Raw genomic sequence first — 21,109 nt, forward strand, 5'->3', positions numbered from 1 at the left:
CGGCGGGGGAGGGGCCGTGGGGGAGCGTCTCCGAGGCCCCGGGGGTGCGGGAGGCACGGGGTTGGCCACCAAGGGCTGGGCGTCCTCGCTCCCCCCCTGCCCGCGGCCCTGCCCCCTCCGCCTTCTGGAAGGTTCTGCCACCCTCCCCGGTGCAGCCTGTTGCCCTGGAGACGGGCGTGTGGGTGCCTTGGCGACCGGGGAGGGAGATGGGGGCGGGGAGATCGGGTGGGTGCACGGGAAGGGGGTGCCCCCCCATGAGAAGACGTGACCCGCCGACCAACCCAACCCTGCGGGCTCCTAGGTGGGGGCGGGGCCTGCCTGGGGGCGGGGCGGGCTCCTAGGTGGGGGGCGGGGCGGGCTCCTAGGTGCCGGGGGCGGGGCCTGCCTGGGGCGGGGCGGGCTCCTAGGTGGGGGCGGGGCCTGCCTGGGGCGGGGCGGGCTCCTAGGTGGGGGCGGGGCCTGTCGGGGGCGGGGCGGCCTTGGCTCCGGGACCTGGGCGGTTGGGCCCCGTCGCCCCCGCAGGGACAGAGCTTGGGGGCGGCTCCCGCCTCCCCGGTCCGCACCCCCTACTCCCCCGGGGCCTCCTCTGACGTTTCAAGTTTGTTAACTGCGAGGAGAGAAACCCTGGCCACGGGCACCTTCCTGCGTCCCCCGGACTGGGATGCGCTGCAAGGAGGGGGCGCAGGGTCGGGGGGCGCAGAGTGGGGCGCCCAAGGTGGGGGCGCAGGATGGGGGGGCGCAGAGTGGGGCGCGCAGGGTGGGGGGTTGTTTTTGACGCCCCGTCCCCACGGCCCCCTCCCTGCTCCGCGGGCCTGACTGTCCCTCCCCAGCTTCTCAGGGGGGGCGGGGGGGTCCGTGTTCTTGCAGACCCCCCTCCAATCTGCTCAGGACCAGAGCCCGGCTCCGTGTGGGCTGCAGACCTCGGTCCAGACGGCTGCCCCCCCAATCCGCCCCCCCAACCCCCTCCCCCTCACGCAGGCCCTGAACCTGGCTCCTGTGACAGCCCTTTTTAATCCATTTTATTTATTTTGGTTCATCCTCACCCGATATATTTTTCCCATTGATGTTTAGAGAGAGTGGGAGGGAGGGGGAGAGACGGAGAGAGACGCATGGGTGGGTTGCCTGCCCCACGGGCCCTGACCAGCTGGGGTTGAGCCTGCAGCTAGGCACATGCCCTCGACCGGAATCGAACCCACGACCCTTCCGTTCCAGGGCCGATGCTCTAACCACTGAGCACCCAGCCAGGGCTCGTGACTGTTTTAAAATGTGATTGTCTTAGGCGTCCGTCCCCCCTTCCCCCCGGGCACTTCACCTGCTGGGGAGGGAGGGGGGCAGGTGGTGGACTCCCAGGGGCAGGAGTGTGTGGGGACACAGCTCCCGCTGCCTGTGCCGGAGCTGAGGGAGGGGCCAGAGGGGCCTCGGGAGTAAAGGAGGGCTGGGCTGGGCTGGTGTTGATGGGGCTGGGAGGCGGGGAGCCCCCACCCCACCCGGGGCCCCCACCCACCCCTCCCTCGCTCTCCGCCCAGGAGTGGCTGAGCAGGTTCGGGTACCTGCCCCCCGCGGACCCCGACACCGGGCAGCTGCAGACGCAGGAGGAGCTGAGCAAGGCCGTGGCCGCCATGCAGCGCTTCGCGGGCCTGGAGGCCACTGGGGTCCTGGGTCAGTCCGAGCCCGAGCTGGGGGCCTGGTGTCCCCCACTCCCTCCTCCCTGTGCCCCCCGCCCGCCGGGGGGTGGGGTTAGGGACCCACGCAGGAGCCCCTCTGTCACCCTCACCTCCCCCCAGGGGCGGGCACAGCCACACGCAGACCCGGCTCCACACTCTGCCTGACTCCTGCCTGTGGGGTGCCAGCCGGTGTGGCCCAAACGCCCAGCTTTCCAAGAGGAACCAGAAATCTGGGGGTGGGTTAGTGAGCACCCCACTTTTTAAAAAATATTTTTATTTCAGAGAGGAAGGGAGAGGGAGAGAGAGAGAAACATCCATGATGAGAGAGGATCATGGATCGGCTGCCTCCTGCACGCCCCACACTGGGGATCGAGCCCACACCCCAGGCCTGTGCCCCGACTGGGAATCGAACCCTGACCTCCTGGTTCCCAGGTCCATACTCATCCCCTGAGCCCCGCCGGCCGGGCCCAATTCCAATTTTGTAAAGACCCTCCGTCAGAGCTGGCCACGAGTTCGTCACCCGTCCCCACCAGATGTGCTGTGGGGACCCGGGCAGGGCTGAGCCGGGCCGGCTCCTGACCCTGCACCCCTCCCCCTGCAGACGCGGCCACCCGGGCTCGGATGAGGACCCCGCGCTGCTCCCTGCCCGACCTCCCGGCCCCGGCTCGGAGGAGGCGCCAGGCCCCGGCCCCTACCAAGTGGAGCAAGAGGAACCTTTCGTGGAGGTGGGTGACGGCTCCCCTGCCTGCCCCGGCCTTGGTGCTGGGGGCCTGCTGAGCACCCCGCCCCTCGGGGCTCCAGACCGTGGGGGCTCGTCCTCAGTTCTGGGGCCAGAACTCGGAGGTCCGGGGTCACAGGGCTGGCTCCTCCCAGACCCTGAGTGGGGGGTCCGCCGCCCATCACTGCCGCCCCTGCCCCGTCCTCAGAGGCCCCCATCCTCTGTGTGTGTCCTTTCTCCTCGGGGACGTTCTCCATGGCTTTAGCGGGTGACGTCCAGGATGGTCTCGTCTTAATCCCTACCTTTATTTTTAAAATATATTCTTGTTGATTTCAGAGAGGACGGGAGAGGGAGGAAGGGAGAGAGAGAGAGAGAGAGAGAGAGAGAGAGAGAGAAACATCCATGGTGAGAGAGAATCGTGGATCAGCTGCCTCCTGCACGCCCCGCGCTGGGGATCGAGCCCACACCCCGGGCCTGTGCCCAACTGTACTTCCTGGTTCATGGGTCCACCCTCAAACACGGAGCCTCTCCCTACCATCAAACCCCATTTCCAAAGAGGGTCCCGACACCCACCCCGGGGACAGGGCGGCCCTGGGAGCCCACTGCAGCCTGGTGGGGGCGCGGCCTGTCCCTGTGACCCGGCCCCTGGCTCTGACCCCTGGCTCTGACCCCACCCGCCCCAGGGTCCGCACGTTCCCGCGGGACTCGCCCCTGGGCCGCGACACAGTGCGTGCGCTCATGCACTACGCCCTCAAGGTCTGGGGCGACATCACGCCCCTGAACTTCCACGAGGTGGCGGGCAGCGCGGCCGACATCCAGATCGACTTCTCCACGGCCGACCACAACGACCGCTACCCCTTCGACGGCCCCGGCGGCACCGTGGCCCACGCCTTCCTCCCCGGCGACCACCACACCGCTGGGGACACCCACTTCGACGACGACGAGGCCTGGACCTTCCGGTCCTCAGGTGCTGAGCCCCGGGGACCCCATATCACCCGTCCTCAGGTGCTGAGCCCCGGGGACCCCACATCATCCGGGGGCCCCCATGGACCCCGGAGGGTGCAGGAAGCCACACCGACCCTGTGAAGCGTCCAGACCCCGGGCACGGGAACAGCTGGGCAGTTCCAGTTCAGGGCGACTCACCCCCATCGCGGGCAGGGACCCCACTGGGCGGCCGGGCTGGGCCGGGTGTGCGGGCCTGGGGCTCCGTGTCCTCTGGCTCAGCAGCTTGTCCTCGCCTGGGCTCATCTCCCAGGAGGTGTGGGTGCGAGCGGGGAGGAGAGGCCGCGTGGGGTTCCTCCACACACAGGCCTAACGAGGGTCCTGGGCCGTGGGGCGCAGGAGTCCTACGCCGGTCCCTGCACCCTGGGCTCAGAAAGTCAACCCCCAACACCCGGCCCGTGGGCACGCGCCTCCCCATTTCTGCAACCGTGTCCGTGGCTCGCCGTCCCCCGTGGCTCACCATCCCCGTGGCTCACAGTCCCCTGTGGCTCACTCTTCCCTGTGTCCCCAGATGCCCACGGCATGGACCTGTTCGCGGTGGCCGTGCACGAGTTTGGCCACGCCATCGGGCTGAGCCACGTGGCGGCCACGCAGTCCATCATGCAGCCCTACTACCAGGGCCCGGTGGGCGACCCGCTGCACTACGGGCTCCCCTACGCGGACCGGGTGCGCGCCTGGCAGCTGTACGGTGAGTGCCCCCCCCCCCGGGAGCCAGCGCGGGCGCCCCGAGGACAGGGACAGAGGCTGGGGAGCCCCTGGCACCTGCCTGGCGCACACGCGTGTGGAACAAGCGGACGCAATCCCATACTCACCCCGGAGCTTCAGAGCCCGGGCAGGATTCCGCGTCCAGGCCCCCGGTGGTCTCAGGTGTGACAGCTGGCGTGATGGTGCTGGGCTGGGCACAGCACTTGGGTGTGGAGTTGGGGGGAAGCTGAGGCCCGGTGACCACCTGGGGAGGAGCCACAGCCAGGCCAGCCCAGAGCCGGCCGAAGGCGCTCTCTGCTGGGGACGCCGGGGAAGTGCAGCGGAAGGAGGCCCAGCCGTGGTGAAGTCCCTGCTCGCCCTCCAGGCCGCCTCCCTGGTGTCCTCCCCACACCCACTGCCCTCTGGCATCTGCGTTATTTTATTGTAAAATTTACCGTTAAACTTTCTTTTTTAATTTAGGGAGAGGGAGAGAGAAATAGAAAATCAATGATGAGAGAGAGCCATGGACCGGCTGCCCCCTGCACGCCCCCCACTGGGGATGGAGCCCGCAACCCGGCCTGTGCCCTGACCGGGAATCCAACCCTGACCTCCTGGGTCCTAGGTCGACTCTCAACCCCTGAGCCCTGCCGGCCGGGCACAGTTACCCCTTAAAAGTGCACAGTCCGACATGGACACACCCACAATGCAGTGCAGCCACGGCGTCCCCGCCCCGTGCGCGGGCCTGTCCAGCTCACGCTGTAGCCGGTGCTGACTCCGGGGCACGCGCAGGCCCGTCTGCCCAGCGGCCTTGGGGCCACCCCGGGGTTCCGGGAAGCGGGCTGGGACTTGGGGGGGCGGGCGCACTGGGTTCCATGCGGCCACTCTGTCTCCGCAGGCGTGCGGGAGTCTGTGTCCCCCACGGCACAGCCGGACACGGCCGAACCTGAGGAGACCCCCCTCCTGCCGGAGCCCCCTGACAACCGGCCCAGCACCCCGTACGCGTGAGTCCGTCTCCCCTGCAATAGCACCCCCCACCCCCTGTAGTGACTGGGCGCCCTGAACCCCAGGCTCTTCCGAGAAAAGCACCGTTCTGTGCACTGAGCCCTGAGCGAGGCATCGATGATGAGAATCACTGGCCGGCTGCCTCCTGCAGGCCCCACGCCGGGGCTCGAGCCCACAGCCCGGTCAGGGCAATGAACTGTGGCCTCCTGGTTCATAGGTCGATGCTCAATCCCCGAGCCCCGCCGGCCGGGCTGCTTTTCTCTCCTGATGCACCTGCTGCGGGTCCCAGAGCTCAGGCGCGGCGTGGGGCTCCCTCGGGGGCGCAGGAGGGGGCGCCCGCCCACGGCTCTCTCTGCCTGCAGGCCGGGGAAGGACGTGCCTCACAGGTGCAGCGCCCACTTCGACGCGGTGGCGCAGATCCGCGGCGAGGCCTTCTTCTTCAAAGGTAGCCCCCGCGGAGCCCAGCGCCGGGGGCGGGAGGGGGCCCCCGGGCCGGGCGGCCCCCGCAGCTGTGCCGCTGTCCCCGCAGGCAGGTACTTCTGGCGGCTGAACCGGGACGGGCACCTGGTGTCGCTGCAGCCGGCGCAGATGCACCGCTTCTGGCGGGGCCTCCCGCCGCACCTGGACGGCGTGGACGCCGTGTACGAGCGCACCATCGACCACAAGATCGTCTTCTTCAGAGGTGGGCGCCCCCGGCTGCCCGCACCCCACCCCGAGCTCGCAGGGCACGGGGGGCAGCCGGCGGTTTGCTCCAGGCACGGAGCGGAGACCAGCCGTGCGTGTGTGTGCCTGCCGGTGTGTTTGCTGAGCACCGGCTCTGTGCCCCGCGCTGGGAGGCGCTGCAGGTACAGCGTGGGGGGCGGGGGGGAGGACGGGCCCAGGAAGAGCAGCCACAAGGGGTGAGGAAGTTCGTTCCAGGTCGACCTGGGGGAACAGTGTTCCAGGCAGAGGGAACAGCCGTGCAAAGGTCCTGGGGCAGGAACGGTCCAGCCGAGTGCGGAGAGGGGACCAGGCTGGAGCCAGGAGAGGGGCGAGGACGCAGGGGTCGGAAGTGCGTGGGGACCCCGGCCAGGCCCTGGTGTCGGTCGGGGCTGACAGGTGCACCCCCACACCTGCTCCTGGGGAGCACGCTGTCAGTTTGGGGAGAAGGCAGGATGGGCCTGTAGCAGGTGCCTGAGGCTGTGGCCCGTCCTCCGTCACACGCAGTGTGTGTGTGTGCAGAGGCTGCTGTGTTTTGGGGTGACAGGCTCCCCAGCCTGGCCTCCATGTGGTGTGCGGGGCCCAGGGTTGGCCACAGTCATAGTAGCACCTTCTGGACTCGATTCTTCCTCAACCTGTGAAAACTGGGGGTTCCCCACGATCACCCGCAGCTCCAGCTCTGAACTGTCAGGCAGGGTGGCCCCCGGGGCCTGAGCTGTGCCCCCCCCCACCGGCCTCACAGCCCTGACCCCGTGTCTGTGCGGAACCGTCTCCTCCTTCACCTCCTCCCCTGCTCACAGGCACTTCAGCCGTTTCCAGTCTCTGCAAAGGATTTTCTTTTATAAGATTTTCTTAATTGATTAAAAATTTTTTAAATATATTTTTGTTGATTTCAGAGAGAGGGAGAGGGAGAAGGACAGAAACATCAATGATGACAGAGAATCACTGATCGGCTGCCTCCTGCTCCAGTGAAACCTCGCCCAGGGCTCCATCCAGCAAAGCATTTCTTTTTTTTTTTTTTTTTTTTTTTTAATATTTTTATTGATTTCAGAGAAGAAGGGAGAAGGAGAGAGAGAGAGAGAAACATCAATGACGAGAGAGCATCATTGATTGGCTGCCTCCTGCACGCTCCCTACTGGGGATCGAGCCTGCAACCCAGGCATGTGCCCTTGACTGGAATCGAACCTGGGACCCCTCAGTCCACAGGCCACGCTCTATCCCCTGAGCCACACCAGCCCGGGCAGCAAAGCGTTTGTAAGTGTGTTGCTGCTCTTCCCCTGACAGCAGGCTTGGTGACTGCCACCCCGGAGGGGAGGGCGTGCCGTCCCCCGCCCGGCCCTCGGCCTCACGTTCCCGCTCGCCTTCTGGGTAGATCCGAGTCCAGGATGCGCCCGAGCCTCCTGGACCGCCTTCCGCAGTGTAACCCGGGACGCACAGCCCTGGGGGTGGCTCGGCGTCTGCTTGTGCCAACGTCCGACGGGTGCACCCGCCCGCCCGCCTGGACCCCGACCAGCAGCCTGTCCGGTCTCCGCACTCAGCCTCTCCCAGGCCCCCTCCTCGCGGGAGCCGAGGAGGCAGAGCAGATAGAGGGCCTCTCGGGGCCGGGACTCAGCCCGTAAAGTGGCTGCCTCCTCAGAACTGGCGCTCGGGCTGCTGTCAAGTGGAAGGACCCTGTGCCGGGCCCAAACAGGGGTCGGGCAGGGGCAGGTGTGAAGCCCAAACAGGTGCCAGGCAGGGGCAGGTGCGAGGCAGGGGCAGGTGTGAGGCAGGGGCAGGTGCGAGGCAGGGGCAGGTGCCAGGCAGGGGCAGGTGCGAGGCAGGGGCAGGTGCCAGGCAGGGGCAGGTGCCAGGCAGGGGCAGGTGTGAGGCAGGGGCAGGTGCGAGGCAGGGGCAGGTGCGAGGCAGGGGCAGGTGCCAGGCAGGGGCAGGTGTGAGGCAGGGGCAGGTGCCAGGCAGGGGCAGGTGTGAGGCAGGGGCAGGTGTGAGGCAGGGGCAGGTGTGAGGCAGGGGCAGGTGCGAGGCAGGGGCAGGTGTCCGGCACAGGGCAGGTGCGTGGGCCCGTCGTAGGTGCTCAGTAAACACTCGTGAGCACTGGTGGGCACTGCGGGGGGTGGGGCGGTCGCCCGGTATGGGTGCCGGGGGAGCAGCCAGGGCGGGAGCCCCGCCTTCGGTGGGCTGAGCTCCCCCCCGGCCCTTTCTCTCCCCAGGAGACAGATACTGGGTGTTCAAGGACACGCACGTGGAGGAAGGATTCCCCCGGCCCGTCTCCGACTTCGGCCTCCCGCCGGGCGGCGTCGACGCTGCCTTCTCCTGGGCCCACAATGACAAGACTTATTTCTTTAAGGACCAGCTGTACTGGCGCTACGATGAGCTCACGCGGAGCATGGACCCCGGCCACCCGGCCCCCAGCCCCCCGTGGAGGGGCGTCCCCAGCACGCTGGACGATGCCATGCGCTGGTCCGATGGTGAGCCCGGGGACGCGGGTGGGTGCAGCCGGGGATCGAGAAGGGGGGCCTGGGGGCGCTGCTGACCCTCCAGGGGCCCCTCACCCGCTGCGAGGTGCCGGCCGGTGCCTGTCCTGCCCCCTCGTCCCTCCCTGACCTGGCGGCATAGTGTCCCGTAGAAAACCAGGCGTCTCATCCATCCCCTGTTGGCCGCAGCCCCTGGCGCGTCCTGGGGCCTGTGAGGCTGCCGCCCAGGGGCTGAGGGGCCTGATCCCGAGGCCGTCCCGCCTCCCTGTGGCCTTGCAGCCCCTGCCCCTGCCCCGGCCCGGCCCCAACCCCGCCCCACTGTCCGGGCAGCCAGGAGCTCAGCGCCTCCCTCTCCCCCCAGGGGCCGCCTACTTCTTCCGCGGCAGGGAGTACTGGAAGGTGCTGGACAGCGAGCTGGCCGTGGCGCCCGGCTACCCGCAGTCCACGGCCCGGGACTGGCTGGTCTGCAGAGACCCACAGGCCGACCCCGAGGGCGGGGGCGCGGAGGGAGAGGCCGGGGCCCACGCCCCGCCCGGCCAGCACGACCGCAGCCACTCCGAGGACGGCTACCAGGTGTGCGCCTGCAGCTCGCTGGCCGCCCGCCCGCCCGGGCCCGCGGGCTCCCTGCTGGCCACCGCGCTGCTGCCCCCGCTGGGCCTCCTGCGGCGAGGGGCCCGGGCCCTGGCGCTCTGAGAGCCGCTGCCGGAGGACAGACAGACGGTCACGGCCCCGGGTCACGGGGGCAGCGATGATGCTCCAGCCTCCAGCACCCGAAGCAGGAGCCCCGGGACCCGGCCTTGCACCCCTGAGCAGAGCCCAGGTCAGCCTCCCGACGGAGGGGCGGCCCCCTGGCCGTCAGCACCGACTCGTGGACACAGGAGCTCCGGCCCCTGCTTTGCAGTCTCCGCCACCGGCCCCACTGCCTGCTGGGAGGAGTCCGTCCAGGAGACGCCGTCACGACCGGCCGAGGGGTGGGGACTGGGGACGGGAGATGCCGCCCTTCCGGCCGCGGAGGCTCCACTGATGGGCCGGCCGGGCCTCCCTCCGGCCTGAGAGCAGAGCCCACAGCTTCACCACCCCCAGCGCGTCCACACTGCCCCCCGCCCTCCCCCCGTCCCTGGTGCTTCTGTCCACCTGTCCCAGAGGGCAGCCCCCAACGCTCAGATGAGCCCCCCCATGCTGGGGCCCCCACTGGACTCCCTGTGACGCCGACAGACAGACATGACCTCGCTGCTTCCTGGCCGCTCCGGCCCGACGCCCTGATGCCCTTCAGACTGGTCTGCGGGGGGGGACGGGGGGAGCTGTCCTGGAGGCCTGGGCCCGGACCCCTGCCCTCAGGTGGAAGGGCTTCCAGGAGGGTCTACGTGGGGGGTCACACCCTCCCCTCGGGGTCACCAGCTCCGTTCTGCCCAGCACTTCCTGGACGACTCCGTGTCCGGAGCGACTACACCCATTTCGCAGATGGGCCAGTGGAGGCCGGCCAGGAAACGGGCCTCCTGCCTGCAGTTCTGGCCGTCGGGTCTCAGGTGTGATGACGCCCGTGGATGGAGGACTTGCCCTGCGTGTGGGACGTGCAGAACGGGAGGCCCCTGGGCGGGGCTGCCAACCGCGCCTGCCGCCCACACGCCCACAGGGCGGGGAGCCCTTCCCCAGGCTCCTGGGCCGGGAGGGGCCTCCTCACACCTGGGGCGATTGGGGTTCTGTCAGGAAGAGGCTAGTCGCTGAGGAGCAAGAGGCTGCCAGGGGGGCTCAGGGGGACCGTGCGGCGGGGGGCTGGTTCACGGCAGGACCCCCCACACACACAGCGTGAAGTCAGCTGCTTTGGGGGCTCAGGGAAGGCCACCTGAGCAGGAACAGGGAGGAGGTGGCCCCACAGGAGGGGGCGGGGCCGAGACGGTCCTGGTGGGTGTGGCTGGGCCTGCTGAGCGGGGAGCCCTGTGCCCTACACCCCCCACCCCCCACCCCCCCAACCGAGAACCGAGAACCGCAGCCCCCAGAGGGGGGGCCGGCCCCCAGGGCCGGTAGATGCTGAAGGGCATTGAGGTCACCCTGGTCCCAGGAAGTTATCACTGAATTTCACCCCCGGCCTGAGGGAGGGGCTCGAATGGTCCTCCTTTTTTTCAAATATTTTTTTACTGGTTTCAGGACCAGGTCTGGGAGAAGCTGGGCTCTCCTGGTGGTGACCCCGAGGGGAGGGTGTGACCCCCACGCAGACACGGTGGCCTCACCTGTGTGAAAGCCAAACACGCGATAGAACGTTCCCACCGGTTCCGTCTCCCGTGACGCCGTGCGCAGTAGGCCCAGAGCTGTGACCGCCCTGTGGGTGCTCGGTCGGGCGGGACGAGTTATCGACGACCCGGCTGTTTCCGCCCGGCCCCCGAACGAGCACACGGAATTCTCGGCTCCCCCCACCCCCCTCTTTTTACATACACGTACATATATTTTTTAAATATATTTTTATTGATTTCAGAGAGGAAGGGGGAGAGAGAGAGAGTCATGGACCGGCTGCCTCCTGCACGCCCCCCACTGGGGATCAAACCCGCAACCCAGGCCTGTGCCCCAACCGGAATCGAACCGGGAGCTCCTGGTTCATAGGTCAACACTCAACCACTGAGCCACGCCGGCCGGGCTTCAGCCAGAGTCTGTTGTATCCCTGGCTGTGGCTCTTGGGGGGCCCTGCAGCCCTGGGGACAGACCCAGAGAGCCCCCCGGAAGGACCTCAGGGGACGCTCGCCACAGGGAGGGCGAGGACTCCAGGTGAGGTCACCGGGGAGGCCACGGACACACGCCGGGCCTGGGTGCTGGCTGACCTCGGCCTGTGAGCAAACACACGTGTCCCCGTGGGTGTGGGGTCACATTTACAGAGCGTGTCACCGGGACGCCCGCAGGGGCCGCACGCGTTTACAGGCGGGGAACCTGATGCCCTGGTCTCCCTGCAGGGACCCTAACAAGCACTGCAGACTCGGGGTTCAGACGGACGGACCCCGTCCCGGAGGCTGGGGGCCCGAGGTCGGCGCCGGCAGCTGGTTCCTGGGAGGACCACGTCCCTGTGGCCGGGCTTCCGGCCGGGCTCCCTCCTGAACGTGGCCCTTCGCGTGGCCGCCGACCAGGACGCGGTGAAGGGAGCCGGGACCGTCCCAGACGTGGGTGAGCGGCCCGAGCGCCGGGCTAGGATCCCGGGATGTTAGCTCCATGCGGCCCCAGGACATTAAATCTCTTCAGCCCAGCCCTGGCCAGTGCAGCTCAGTGGATAGAGCATTGGTCTGTGAACTGAAGAGTCCTGGGTTCGATTCCAGTTGTTAACGTAAAAAAAAACATTGAAACCTGTAAAGAACTTTTGTGAGTTTATTGGAGCCAAACTGCCGACAAAGGCCGGGAAGCAGAACCTCAACGGATTGAGATAATGCTCCAGAGAATGGCGGGGTTACATCTGTATTTATACATCCAATCAAAGGAGGGACGTAGGTGGGTTACATGAAATCCATTGGTGATAGATTAAGGAGGAGGGATAAGCAAAGCAGGGGAACACCTGGGATTGGATAAAAAGTGAAATGATGGACACATTACTTAGGTGGGGGCAGGAACAATTAACATGATGATGAAGGAATCTGTGGTCTCTGTCCTGGGGCCCAGCACACCTGGTTGTGCCCCAGGGGCTCCAGATACAGGGAAGTCACAGGTTACCCAGACATTTCAAGGGCTGGTTATCAGAGATGCAAAAAGACAGACAGGCTCAGTGAAGGTAAAGGTTGAAGATACCGGCCCAGGACGTAACTGCCCACCATCACTGCTTTGAGTTAAAGTTTAATTTCAGACCATCCTTGGTGGTGACTTTAGGTCCGAGTTTGCAAGACGGCCATGCAGGCCTCCCCTGAGCTGGTCAGGTCAGCATGCGGCCCCTTTCGTCCACACAGTCAAGGGCACAGGCCCTGGTTGTGGGCTTGACCCCCAGTGTGGGGCGTGCAGGAGGCAGCCGATCCATGATTCTCTCTCATCATCGATGTTTCTATCTCTCCCTCTCCCTTCCTCTCCGAAATCAATTAAAAATTTTTTTTTTTAAATATCTGTGGGAACCAGGGGCGTGAAGGTTCCAGAAGCAACGGAGCCCGCCTGGGTCGGTGGGGGCAGCCGCAGCCGGAGTTGCCCTGGACCCTCCCGTGGCCCTCGTCTCCGCGGGTGAGTGGCCGTCTGCCAGGGTTGCGTCACCCAGGACGGCCCGGGCGCCCCAGGCCACAGCAGCGCACCCTGACGCAATCGCCAGTCACCTTGCAGGACCCATGGCCTTCGGGGGCCCAGCCCAGCCCACCCCACCCCTTCTGCCCCCTCTCAGACTCCTTCTATCTTATTTATGTTTGTGTTAATCCTCACCCCAGGGTATTTTTCCATTGATTTTTTAGAGAGAGTGGAAGGGAGGGGGAGAGACAGAGAGAAACATCCCTGTAAGAGGCACATCGATTGGCTGCCTCCCGCGTGGGCCCTGCCCAGAGCCGGGGTGGGATTGAGGCTGCAAGCAAGGTACATGCCCTTGACCGGAATCGAACCGGGACCCTTCGCTCCACGGGCTGATGCTCTATCCACTGAGCCAAACTGGCCCAGCCCCCGGCTCCCTTTGTCCGTCTCCACCCGCGTTGCTGTGTGTTGCCAAGCAAGTCGCTGCCGTCTCTGAGCCTTCCCTTCGCACCTCCCAGGGCCCCGGGGATCTGAGGAGCCCGCGGCTGCTGCCCCAGGTCAGCTCCACCTGAGGCCTGAGCGCACCTGAGCTGCAGGCGCGGGCCGGGCCTTGCCGGTGTGATGACCTTATTCCATCTTTAAAAAAATAAAAAAAGTTGTTATTGATTTCAGAGAGGACGGGAGAGGGAGAGAGAGAGAAACATTAATGATAAGAGAAAATCATCAATCAGCTGCCTCCTGCACGCCCCCTACTGGGGATCGAGCCCGCAACCCAGGCCTGTGCCCTGACCGGAAATCGAACCGCGACCTCCTGGGTCATAGGTCAACCCTCAACCCCTGCGTCACGCCGGGCCGGGCCACTGCGTCCACCTTTCCTCGTGAAATCGGGATGTGTCAGAGTTCAACCCCCAGCATCTGTTCCTCTGCCTGGCACGCATGTTAACGGGGCACTTAAGGCGAAACCGGATTTGACGGCGGCGTGCGCACCTGTTATCAATGGCCCAGGGCGTCGCAAAAACCGGTGAAGGGAAGGAAGGGCCTGGATGTGCTGGTGACTCCGAGGTGGCACCGTGGAGGCCAGGGCAGGCCGGCTCTGGGACCTGCACTGCCCACCCAGCAGAAGGTCATGACCTCTCATTCCAGAGGTAGAAGCCAGGGGTGGACGAGTCAGCGCCACCATCTTTAAAACGGGAGGCCGCAACTGGTGACTAGGGCAACGACTGGGATCAAAGTGAGTCGTGGGTGCCTGAGACGGGGTAGTCATGGAGGGCTGCTCGGAGGAGGTGACACTTGAGCTGAGACCTGCGTGCTGGGAGGAGCCGACAGGTGGATGGCCTCGGAGGGTGTTTCAGGCAGAGGAAACATCCAGAGCAAAGGCCTCAGGCCGGTGCCAACTTGGTTTCTGCTGGGAAGCAGAAAGAGGCCAAAGGTGGGGGCAGCCAGCCCAGGCCACAGGGCTCCAGCAGGTGGAGCTGGGATTTGAACGGAGGGGCATGTGCCCTGACTGGGAATCGAACCGGCTCCGTCTGGGTGCCTGGGATGACACTCAACCAACGGAGCCATACTGGCCAGGGCAGGTTTATTGATTGTTAAAATGTGAATATGCCTTGATTTCTTTCTTTGTGTGTGGAACTGTATTTTTCCGTGTGGTTACTTTGGGACGTACATAAACATCGTTATAAAGGTGTATTTTAGCCCGGCTGGCGTGGTTCAGTGGTTGAGTGTTGACCTCTGAGCCAGGAGGTCACGGTTCGATTCCCGGTCAGAGCACAGGCCCGGGTTGTGGGCTTGATCCCCAGTGGGGGGCGTGCAGGAGGCAGCCGATCCATGGTTCTCTCTCATCATTGATATTCTTCTCTCTCTCCCTCTCCTTTCCTCTCTGAAATCAATAAAGATATATTTTTAAAAAGAAGGTGTATCGTAAGCTGATAACTTATGCTCAGTTGCATGCAGAGCCCCTAGACTTTGGCCTCCCTGCACCCCAACACACACACCTTTCAGGGGAGAGAACAGGTGGGGAGTGGGGTGCGGTGACCCCAGTGGCCGAGTCGAGCTAGGGCTCAGACAACCTCCGTGGCTCCTGGTCCGTGTCCTGCCCAATGGCACGGCCTCCCCGGGGGACCTGGGGCAGCTCCGGGTGAGGGAGCAAGTGTTGGGCGAAGATTCCCGTCCTCTGAGACGGAGGGACAAGCCTTCTGCCCTGTGTCACCGGGCGGAGCGCGGCCGTGCGAGCCACACCCCCACAGCCGCCGTCATCAGGCCTGGCCTCCGCCACCAGGTGTGAGTCCCTGAGCACCTTCCTCATCTCGCTTTTTTTATTTGATACATTTTTATGGATTTCAGAGAAGAAGGGAGAGGGAGAGAGAGAAACATCCATGATGAGAGAGAACCGTGGATCGGCTGCCTCCTGCACGCCCCCCACTGGGGATGGAGCCTGCACCCTGGGCCTGTGCCCTTCACCTGAATCAAACCCGGAACCCTTCAGTCCACAGGCCCACGCTCTATCCACTGAGCCACAACAGCCAGGGCCCCCGTTGGGGATTTACGATCAGGTCACCGTGTGGGGTGACTTCCCCCAGAACCCCTTTTTGGACCCCAGCGCAGGAATCCGTGCTGCTCTGAAAACGGGACTCTCCCTGAGCTGCTACCCCAGGTGTGGGCCGTCCGAGACGGAGGCAGGTCAATACCGGGGCCTGGGCCCCGGAGAGCCCCCGGCCAGCTGTGCCGTGGCCACGGAACGGAGCAGGACAGGACCCTGCACAATCGGAGCCACTGAGGTCGACGGGGCTGCTGGTTGCCGGGCATCGCCTGGCCAGTCCTGACTGGTAGGCGGGAAACCACGGGGCTGTCATGAGGCTGAACGGGGTTGCGAGACCCTCCGGGGGTCCCGGGGTCCTGGCCCCCAGCCGACCGCGGTGGCTTGGACCAGGGGTGGCTGGCGGAGGGAACCGTGGGAGGGAGAAGGAAGCTGACCTCGGGAGGAGGAAGCCGGCAGCGGCAGCGTCATCGAGAGACACACCTGGTGCCACTCGGGCCGGGAGGACTAGAGGGAGAACAGGTTTGCCAGGCTGGAGAGCAGGATGGCCCGGGGTTCGGGAGTCAGTCGGGGCCCAGAGGCCCGGAGGGGCACCCCCCGGGGAAGTCTGGGAAGTCGCCGGCCCTGGTCCCCGCCCCGGCCCCGCGGTGACAGAGCCGGGCAGCGGCTGCTACATGCGTGCCTGTGCGATGTCGGGGAGGCTCGTGACTGCCCGTCCTCCATCGCCAGGCAGCTCCCGTCTGTGTCAGCTGAGTCGCCCACGCAGAGGGCGCAGCGGCCCTGGGCACCGGGCTGATGGCTTCTGCAGGAACCAGTCCGGCCAGCTGCAGGCTCCCGGCCGGCCCGCGTCCCACCGAGGCGGCCGAAGGGGTTTCTGAGGCTTTAGTCCCCTGGGGCAGCCCACATGCCTGATGACGGGGCCCTGCACCCACAGCCTCTCCTGCCCTTTTCGCCCCCCAACCGCACCCCCCCCCCCCCCCCGGCCCCGGGTCCTCAGGGAGAGCTTCCCTCCTCCTCCTCCTCCTCTTTCTCCTCCTCCTCCTCCCCCTCCCCCTCCTCCTCCTCCTCCTCCTCCTCCTCCTCTTCCTCCAGTGGAGGGACTTTGGCACCAGGTGTGCCTCTTAGGGCCATACCCGCCGGCCCCCAGAGCAGCAGCCTCGGACACAGGCAGACCCCGCACCTGTGAGCACTCACTCCCCATCCCTGCTGCCCACCTGTCTGCCTCCTGTGGAGTGGCCTGGGCGGAGGGAGGGTGGACGGATCTGCTGTGCGGCCTCGTGCAGTGGTCGGCAAACTGCGGCTCATGAGCCACATGCGGCTCTTTGGCCGCTTGAGTGTGGCCACGAAGTTTCAATCTCACTGTACGTGCGCGCCCACAGGTGGTATTTTGTGGAAGAGCCACACTCAAGGGGCCGCAGTTTGCCGACCGCTGACCTAGTGAGTCTGGCTTCTCTCACTTCGCAGAAAGCTCCCAGGTTCGTGCACGCGGTGTCATGAGTGACCAGGTGAACCGGTCAATAATGCGGATTTTCCCCAATAGATGGAGTATTTTTTTAAAATATATTTTATTGATTTTTTACAGAGAGGAAGAGAGAGAGATAGAGAGTTAGAAACATCGATGAGAGAGAAACATCGATCAGCTGCCTCCTGCACACCTCCTACTGGGGATGTGCCCGCAACCGAGGTACATGCCCTTGACCAGAATCGAACCCGGGACCCTTCAGTCCTCAGGCCGACGCTCTATCCACTGAGCCAAACCGGTTAGGGCAGTATCCACATTTTTATTTTTTCTTTTCTTTTCTTTTTTTTAGTTTCTCCTGAACTCTTAGGGTCAACACCAGACTTCGAACCAGGGGAGCACTGGGCAGCGGCAGCTCCTCCCTGGCTTACCCCAAAACGTGCCCCGGCCGGTGTGGCTCAGTGGGTAGAGTGTCGGCCTGCGGACCGCAGGGTCTCCGGTTCGATTCCAGTCAAGGGCACCTACCTCAGTTGCAGGCTCCTCCCCGGCCTGAGCCCTGGTCAGGTGCGTGCAGGAGGCAACCAATTGATGTGTTTCTCTCACATCGATGTTTCTGTCTCTCCCTCTCTCTTCCACTCTTTTTTTTTTTTTTAGATATTTTATTGATTTTCCACAGAGAGGAAGGGAGAGGGACAGAGAGCTATAAACATCGATGAGAGAAACATCGACCAGCTGCCTCCTGCACACCCCTCGAACCGGGACCCTTCAGTCTGCAGGCCGATGCTCCATCCACTGAGCCACACCGGTTTGGCTCTCTTCCACTCTTACTAAAAAAAATCAATGGAAAAGTGTCCTCAGGTTAGAATTTTTTTTAAAAAAGAGAGTGCTAGATTAAATCTAGATACAGACAGAGAGAGATACAGACATATACATAGAGATAAACATAGAGGTAGGGATAGATGCAGAGATAAAGGTGGAGAGATAAACATAGAGACAAACATAGAGATGTAGAGTAGATAGAGACCTAGAGATGGAGACACAGAGATAAAGAGAGAAAGAGAGAGATTTCCATAGGAAGAGACTCCCAGCGGGCCCTCTGCCCTTCACCTCCCCTCTGAGGAGCCAGGGGCCAGGGAGATGTGATGTCCGGTGATAATATCAGGATTTTAAAACTGAGCCCCTCTGGCAACCAGAGGGAAGCGCCCCAGGCCCCTCACAGGCACCAGGCATCCAGGCTGCAGTTTTCATAGCTCCCAGGGCAGTTCCCCGCCCACCCGCCCCAGTATCCACACTGTTAACTGGTATGCAGATTAGCCATTAACTGGTTAAAATGCGGATTTTGTAATCAAAGGCAACACGCTAATTTCAAGAGAAACATGGAAAGTGCTTTATTCAGAGTCATGGCCATCGCTGGCCACCCATTCCCCATCTTTCAGGTGATCGGTGGAGACCGTCCCAATAGAACTTTCCTTGTTTTGAGGCAGGACATTCAGAGACCCAGTTTCCCACGTCGTCGCACGTGTTGAAGTGCCGCTCAGAGAGCGCGTGTGCCATCGATCGGAACAGGTGGTCATCGGAGGGAGCAATACAACAACATAGCACACACATCAAATCACATGTAGATCAGCACACGTGTGGCTCCGTCTATTGGAAAAAATCTGCATTGTTAACCAGTACACCTAGTATTTTTAAAATATATTTTTATTGATTTCAGAGAGGAAGGGAGAGGGAGAGAGAAACATTAATGATAGCCCTAGCCAGGTTGGTTCAGTGGATAGAGCACCAGCCTCTGGACTGAAGGGTCCCAGGTTCAATACTGGTCAAGGGCACATGCCCGGGTTGTGGGCTTGATCCCCAGAGTGGGGCGTACAGGAGGCAGCCCGTCAATGATTCTCTCTCATCATGGATGTTTCCATCCCTCTCTCCCTCTCCCTTCCTCTCTGACATCAATATTTATATATACATATAAAGGAACATTAATGATGAGAAAGAATCATCGATCGGCTGCCTCCTGCACGAGCTTGCAACCTGGGCATGTGCCCTTGGCCGGAATCGAATCTGGGACCCGCCAGTCTGCAGGAGCCAAACCGGCCTGGGCTGGCTTCTCCCACTTTGCATAACGGGTTTCCAGGTTCACCCACCCTGTGGCAGCGACGAGATGTTTGTTTCTGTCACCTAGCGATGGCCGTCTGTTTCGGGTCCCGGCCGCGCAGGCAGGACCTTAAGGACGTCAATACCAGGAGTGGGGTTGACTGGGTCAGAAGGTGAGCATGTCCCCTGCGTCCCGGGGACACGGGCGCAGCCTGGCCCTCTGGCCTGGGGGCCGGCGGGGGCGGGGCCAGAGGCCTCCGGGGACTGAACTCCTGGCTGTCACCCTTCCAACCCTCCCCTTGCCCCTCCCCGAGCTCAGGGTGAAACTGGGTCACCCTGCGTTTGTTTAAACAAAGTCTGAAGCTCCAGAGAGCTGACCCACGCCCTGCGCAGCTTCTCCGCCTAACGTCCCCTCCAGGAGGACAAAGACCGTCTGGGAATGAAACCTCCGGCTCTGCCCTGGCCGGTGTGGCTCAGTGGATAGAGCGCCGGCCTGCGGACCAAAGGGTCCCGGGTTCGATACCGGTCAAGGGCATGTACCTCTGTTGCAGGCTCCAACCACATCAATATTTATCTCTGTCTTTCCCTCTCCCTTCTACTCTCTCTCTAAAAAATCAATGGACAAATATCCTTGGGTGATAATTAAAAAAAAAAAAAAAAAAAAAGGTGGGCTCTGACTTCAGCTGTGCTCCCCGAGGCCGGGGAGGTGCCGCGTCCTCAGGGAGAACTGAAGTGCACGCCTGGCAGCGTTTCCTCCTCAGGCCTCAGGGGCACCTCTGCCAAGTTCCAGGGGAAATGCCTGACTCCTCCTCACGCCTGGGGCGGGCGGGGGTCATGCACTCAGCCCTCAGGGCTGTGGGAAGGGACCCTCCCTGGCCTAGGGTCCCACCAGCAGAGTTTCAGCAGCGTTTGAGGATGGTCTCCCTCTGGGCATTGTGCACTGGGGGCTGGGAGGGGAGGGTCCCGAGGACATTCTAGGGCTTTGCTTGTGTCCACAGCTGCTATTTGGGGGGAAAAAAACGACCCAGAACTTGTAAATAACGAGGCAGCAGGGTCTTTCCTTGTCACACTGGAGTATCGTTTAATAGCCACCCCCCACCCCCCGCACCTGCTCCCCCGTCCCCCAAGGATTTCTATATCTTTCAAGGAACTAAAACCTGTTCTGTAAAGGGCCAGACCGCAAACAGACTTCGCAGGCCGCGCAGCCACCACCGTGGCCACTGCTCACAGATGCGTCTGGAAAGCAACCACAGAGGATCCACAGGGAGTGGGCGTGGCTGGGTTTCAATAAAACTTTATTTATTTATTCAGGCCGTGAATATCCAGGATATAGAAAGAACGACACCTGCCCTAACTGGTGTGGCTCAGTGGATAGAGCGTCGGCCTGGGGACTCAAGGGTCCCGGGTTCGATTCTGGTCAAGGGCATGTGCCTGGGTTGCGGGCACATCCCCAGTGGGGAGTGTGCAGGAGGCAGCTGGTCGATGTTTCTCTCTCATCGATGTTTCTAACTCTCTATCCCTCTCCCTCCCTCTCTGTAAAAAATCAATAACATATATTTAAAAAAAGAAAGAATGACACCTCCACCGATTCACAACTGGTCAAAGGAGTTGAATAGACGTTTTCAAAGCAGACTCACCGACGGCTGACAAGCACGTGAGAGGATGCTCCACCCCCCTCCAGTGACTTTCTTTTTTTAAATTATTTTAATGTATTTTTATTGAGTGTATTGGGATGACAGTGCTCAGTAGAATCACACAGGTTTCATGTGCACAATTCTGTAATGCATCATCGGCGCATTGTACTGTGTGTCCGCCGCCCACGTCAGGTCTCCTTCCACCGTCATTCACCCCCTTTTACCCCCCCCCCCCCCCCCCCCCCCCCCCCCGCGTAGTCACCACACTGTTGCCGATGACTGAGTGACTTCCTCAGTGACAGCAGTAGCCCAGCTCACGGCGGTGCATCTTGCTTTCACTTAATTATAAACTCGGGAGCTTCCCCTGAGCACACCCTTCTCTAACTCTGCACAGTGAGGATCTGCCGCGTGTCATCCCACAGAAAGGTTGCACCGGGATTTCCCTAAAACCTCTCCTCTTGGAGGGATTGGTGGGCCGTTTCCCGGCTTGGGTGCCCTTTGGCCGGCAATCTGTTGCTGTAGGACGCAGTTTTAAATGCATAACCTTCTAACACAGCTGTTCTGTCCCTAAGAATGTACCTGCCCGCTCCCCAGCCTGGGGCACACATGCCAAGTCCCCGGAATTATGGTGGCAAACGTGCAGCCTTGAAGGGACCCAGGGCCTAGCGCGCCACTTCCACCCGGGCCCGGCCGCGGCTGGCCCCGCCCCCACCAGGCCCCGCCCCTCCCCGACGAGGCCCCGCCCCCGCCAGGGCCTGACCCGGTGCCAGTCCAGCGCCCCTCCAGCCGGCCCCGCCCCATCTAACCAGGCCCCGCCCCATCGCCAGCCCTGCCACCCACTAAGCGCACAGCCGCTCGCCAGGCCCCGCCCTCCAGGCCCCGTCCCGCCGGCCAAGGCCCCGCCCCCAGGCCCCGCCCCACCCCCCATCGCGCCCCACCTCCCTCGGCGCTCAGTGCGCGTGCGCGGGCGTCTCGGGCT

At 63.4% G+C, this 21,109-nt stretch overlaps 1 protein-coding gene across 1 annotated transcript; it reads left to right on the forward strand.

Moving 5' to 3' along the window:
- Positions 1 to 1,536: 1,536 nt before the first annotated feature.
- MMP17 (matrix metallopeptidase 17) lies at positions 1,537 to 11,574 on the forward strand. The gene is made up of 9 exons (XM_070399606.1): positions 1,537 to 1,659; positions 2,266 to 2,389; positions 3,066 to 3,349; positions 3,896 to 4,072; positions 4,964 to 5,069; positions 5,433 to 5,515; positions 5,600 to 5,752; positions 7,977 to 8,234; positions 8,602 to 11,574. Exons 1-9 carry the CDS (start codon positions 1,620 to 1,622, stop codon positions 8,931 to 8,933), a joined length of 1,557 nt encoding a protein of 518 aa, XP_070255707.1. The 5' UTR covers positions 1,537 to 1,619; the 3' UTR covers positions 8,934 to 11,574.
- The last annotated feature ends 9,535 nt before the right edge of the window (positions 11,575 to 21,109 follow it).

Source organism: Myotis yumanensis, unplaced genomic scaffold (genome assembly GCF_028538775.1).
Source record: "Myotis yumanensis isolate MYYU_CA2020_CCGP unplaced genomic scaffold, mMyoYum1.0.hap1 SCAF_19, whole genome shotgun sequence".
Lineage (NCBI taxonomy): Eukaryota > Metazoa > Chordata > Mammalia > Chiroptera > Vespertilionidae > Myotis > Myotis yumanensis.

Coding starts and splice junctions, on each gene's coding strand:
- MMP17 (XM_070399606.1), top strand. CDS start 1,620: ATGCAGCGCTTCGCGGGCCTGGAGGCCACTGGGGTCCTGG. Junction 2,390..3,065: donor AAGAGGAACCTTTCGTGGAG/GTGGGTGACGGC, acceptor CACCCGCCCCAG/GGTCCGCACGTTCCCGCGGG. Junction 5,753..7,976: donor CAAGATCGTCTTCTTCAGAG/GTGGGCGCCCCC, acceptor TTCTCTCCCCAG/GAGACAGATACTGGGTGTTC.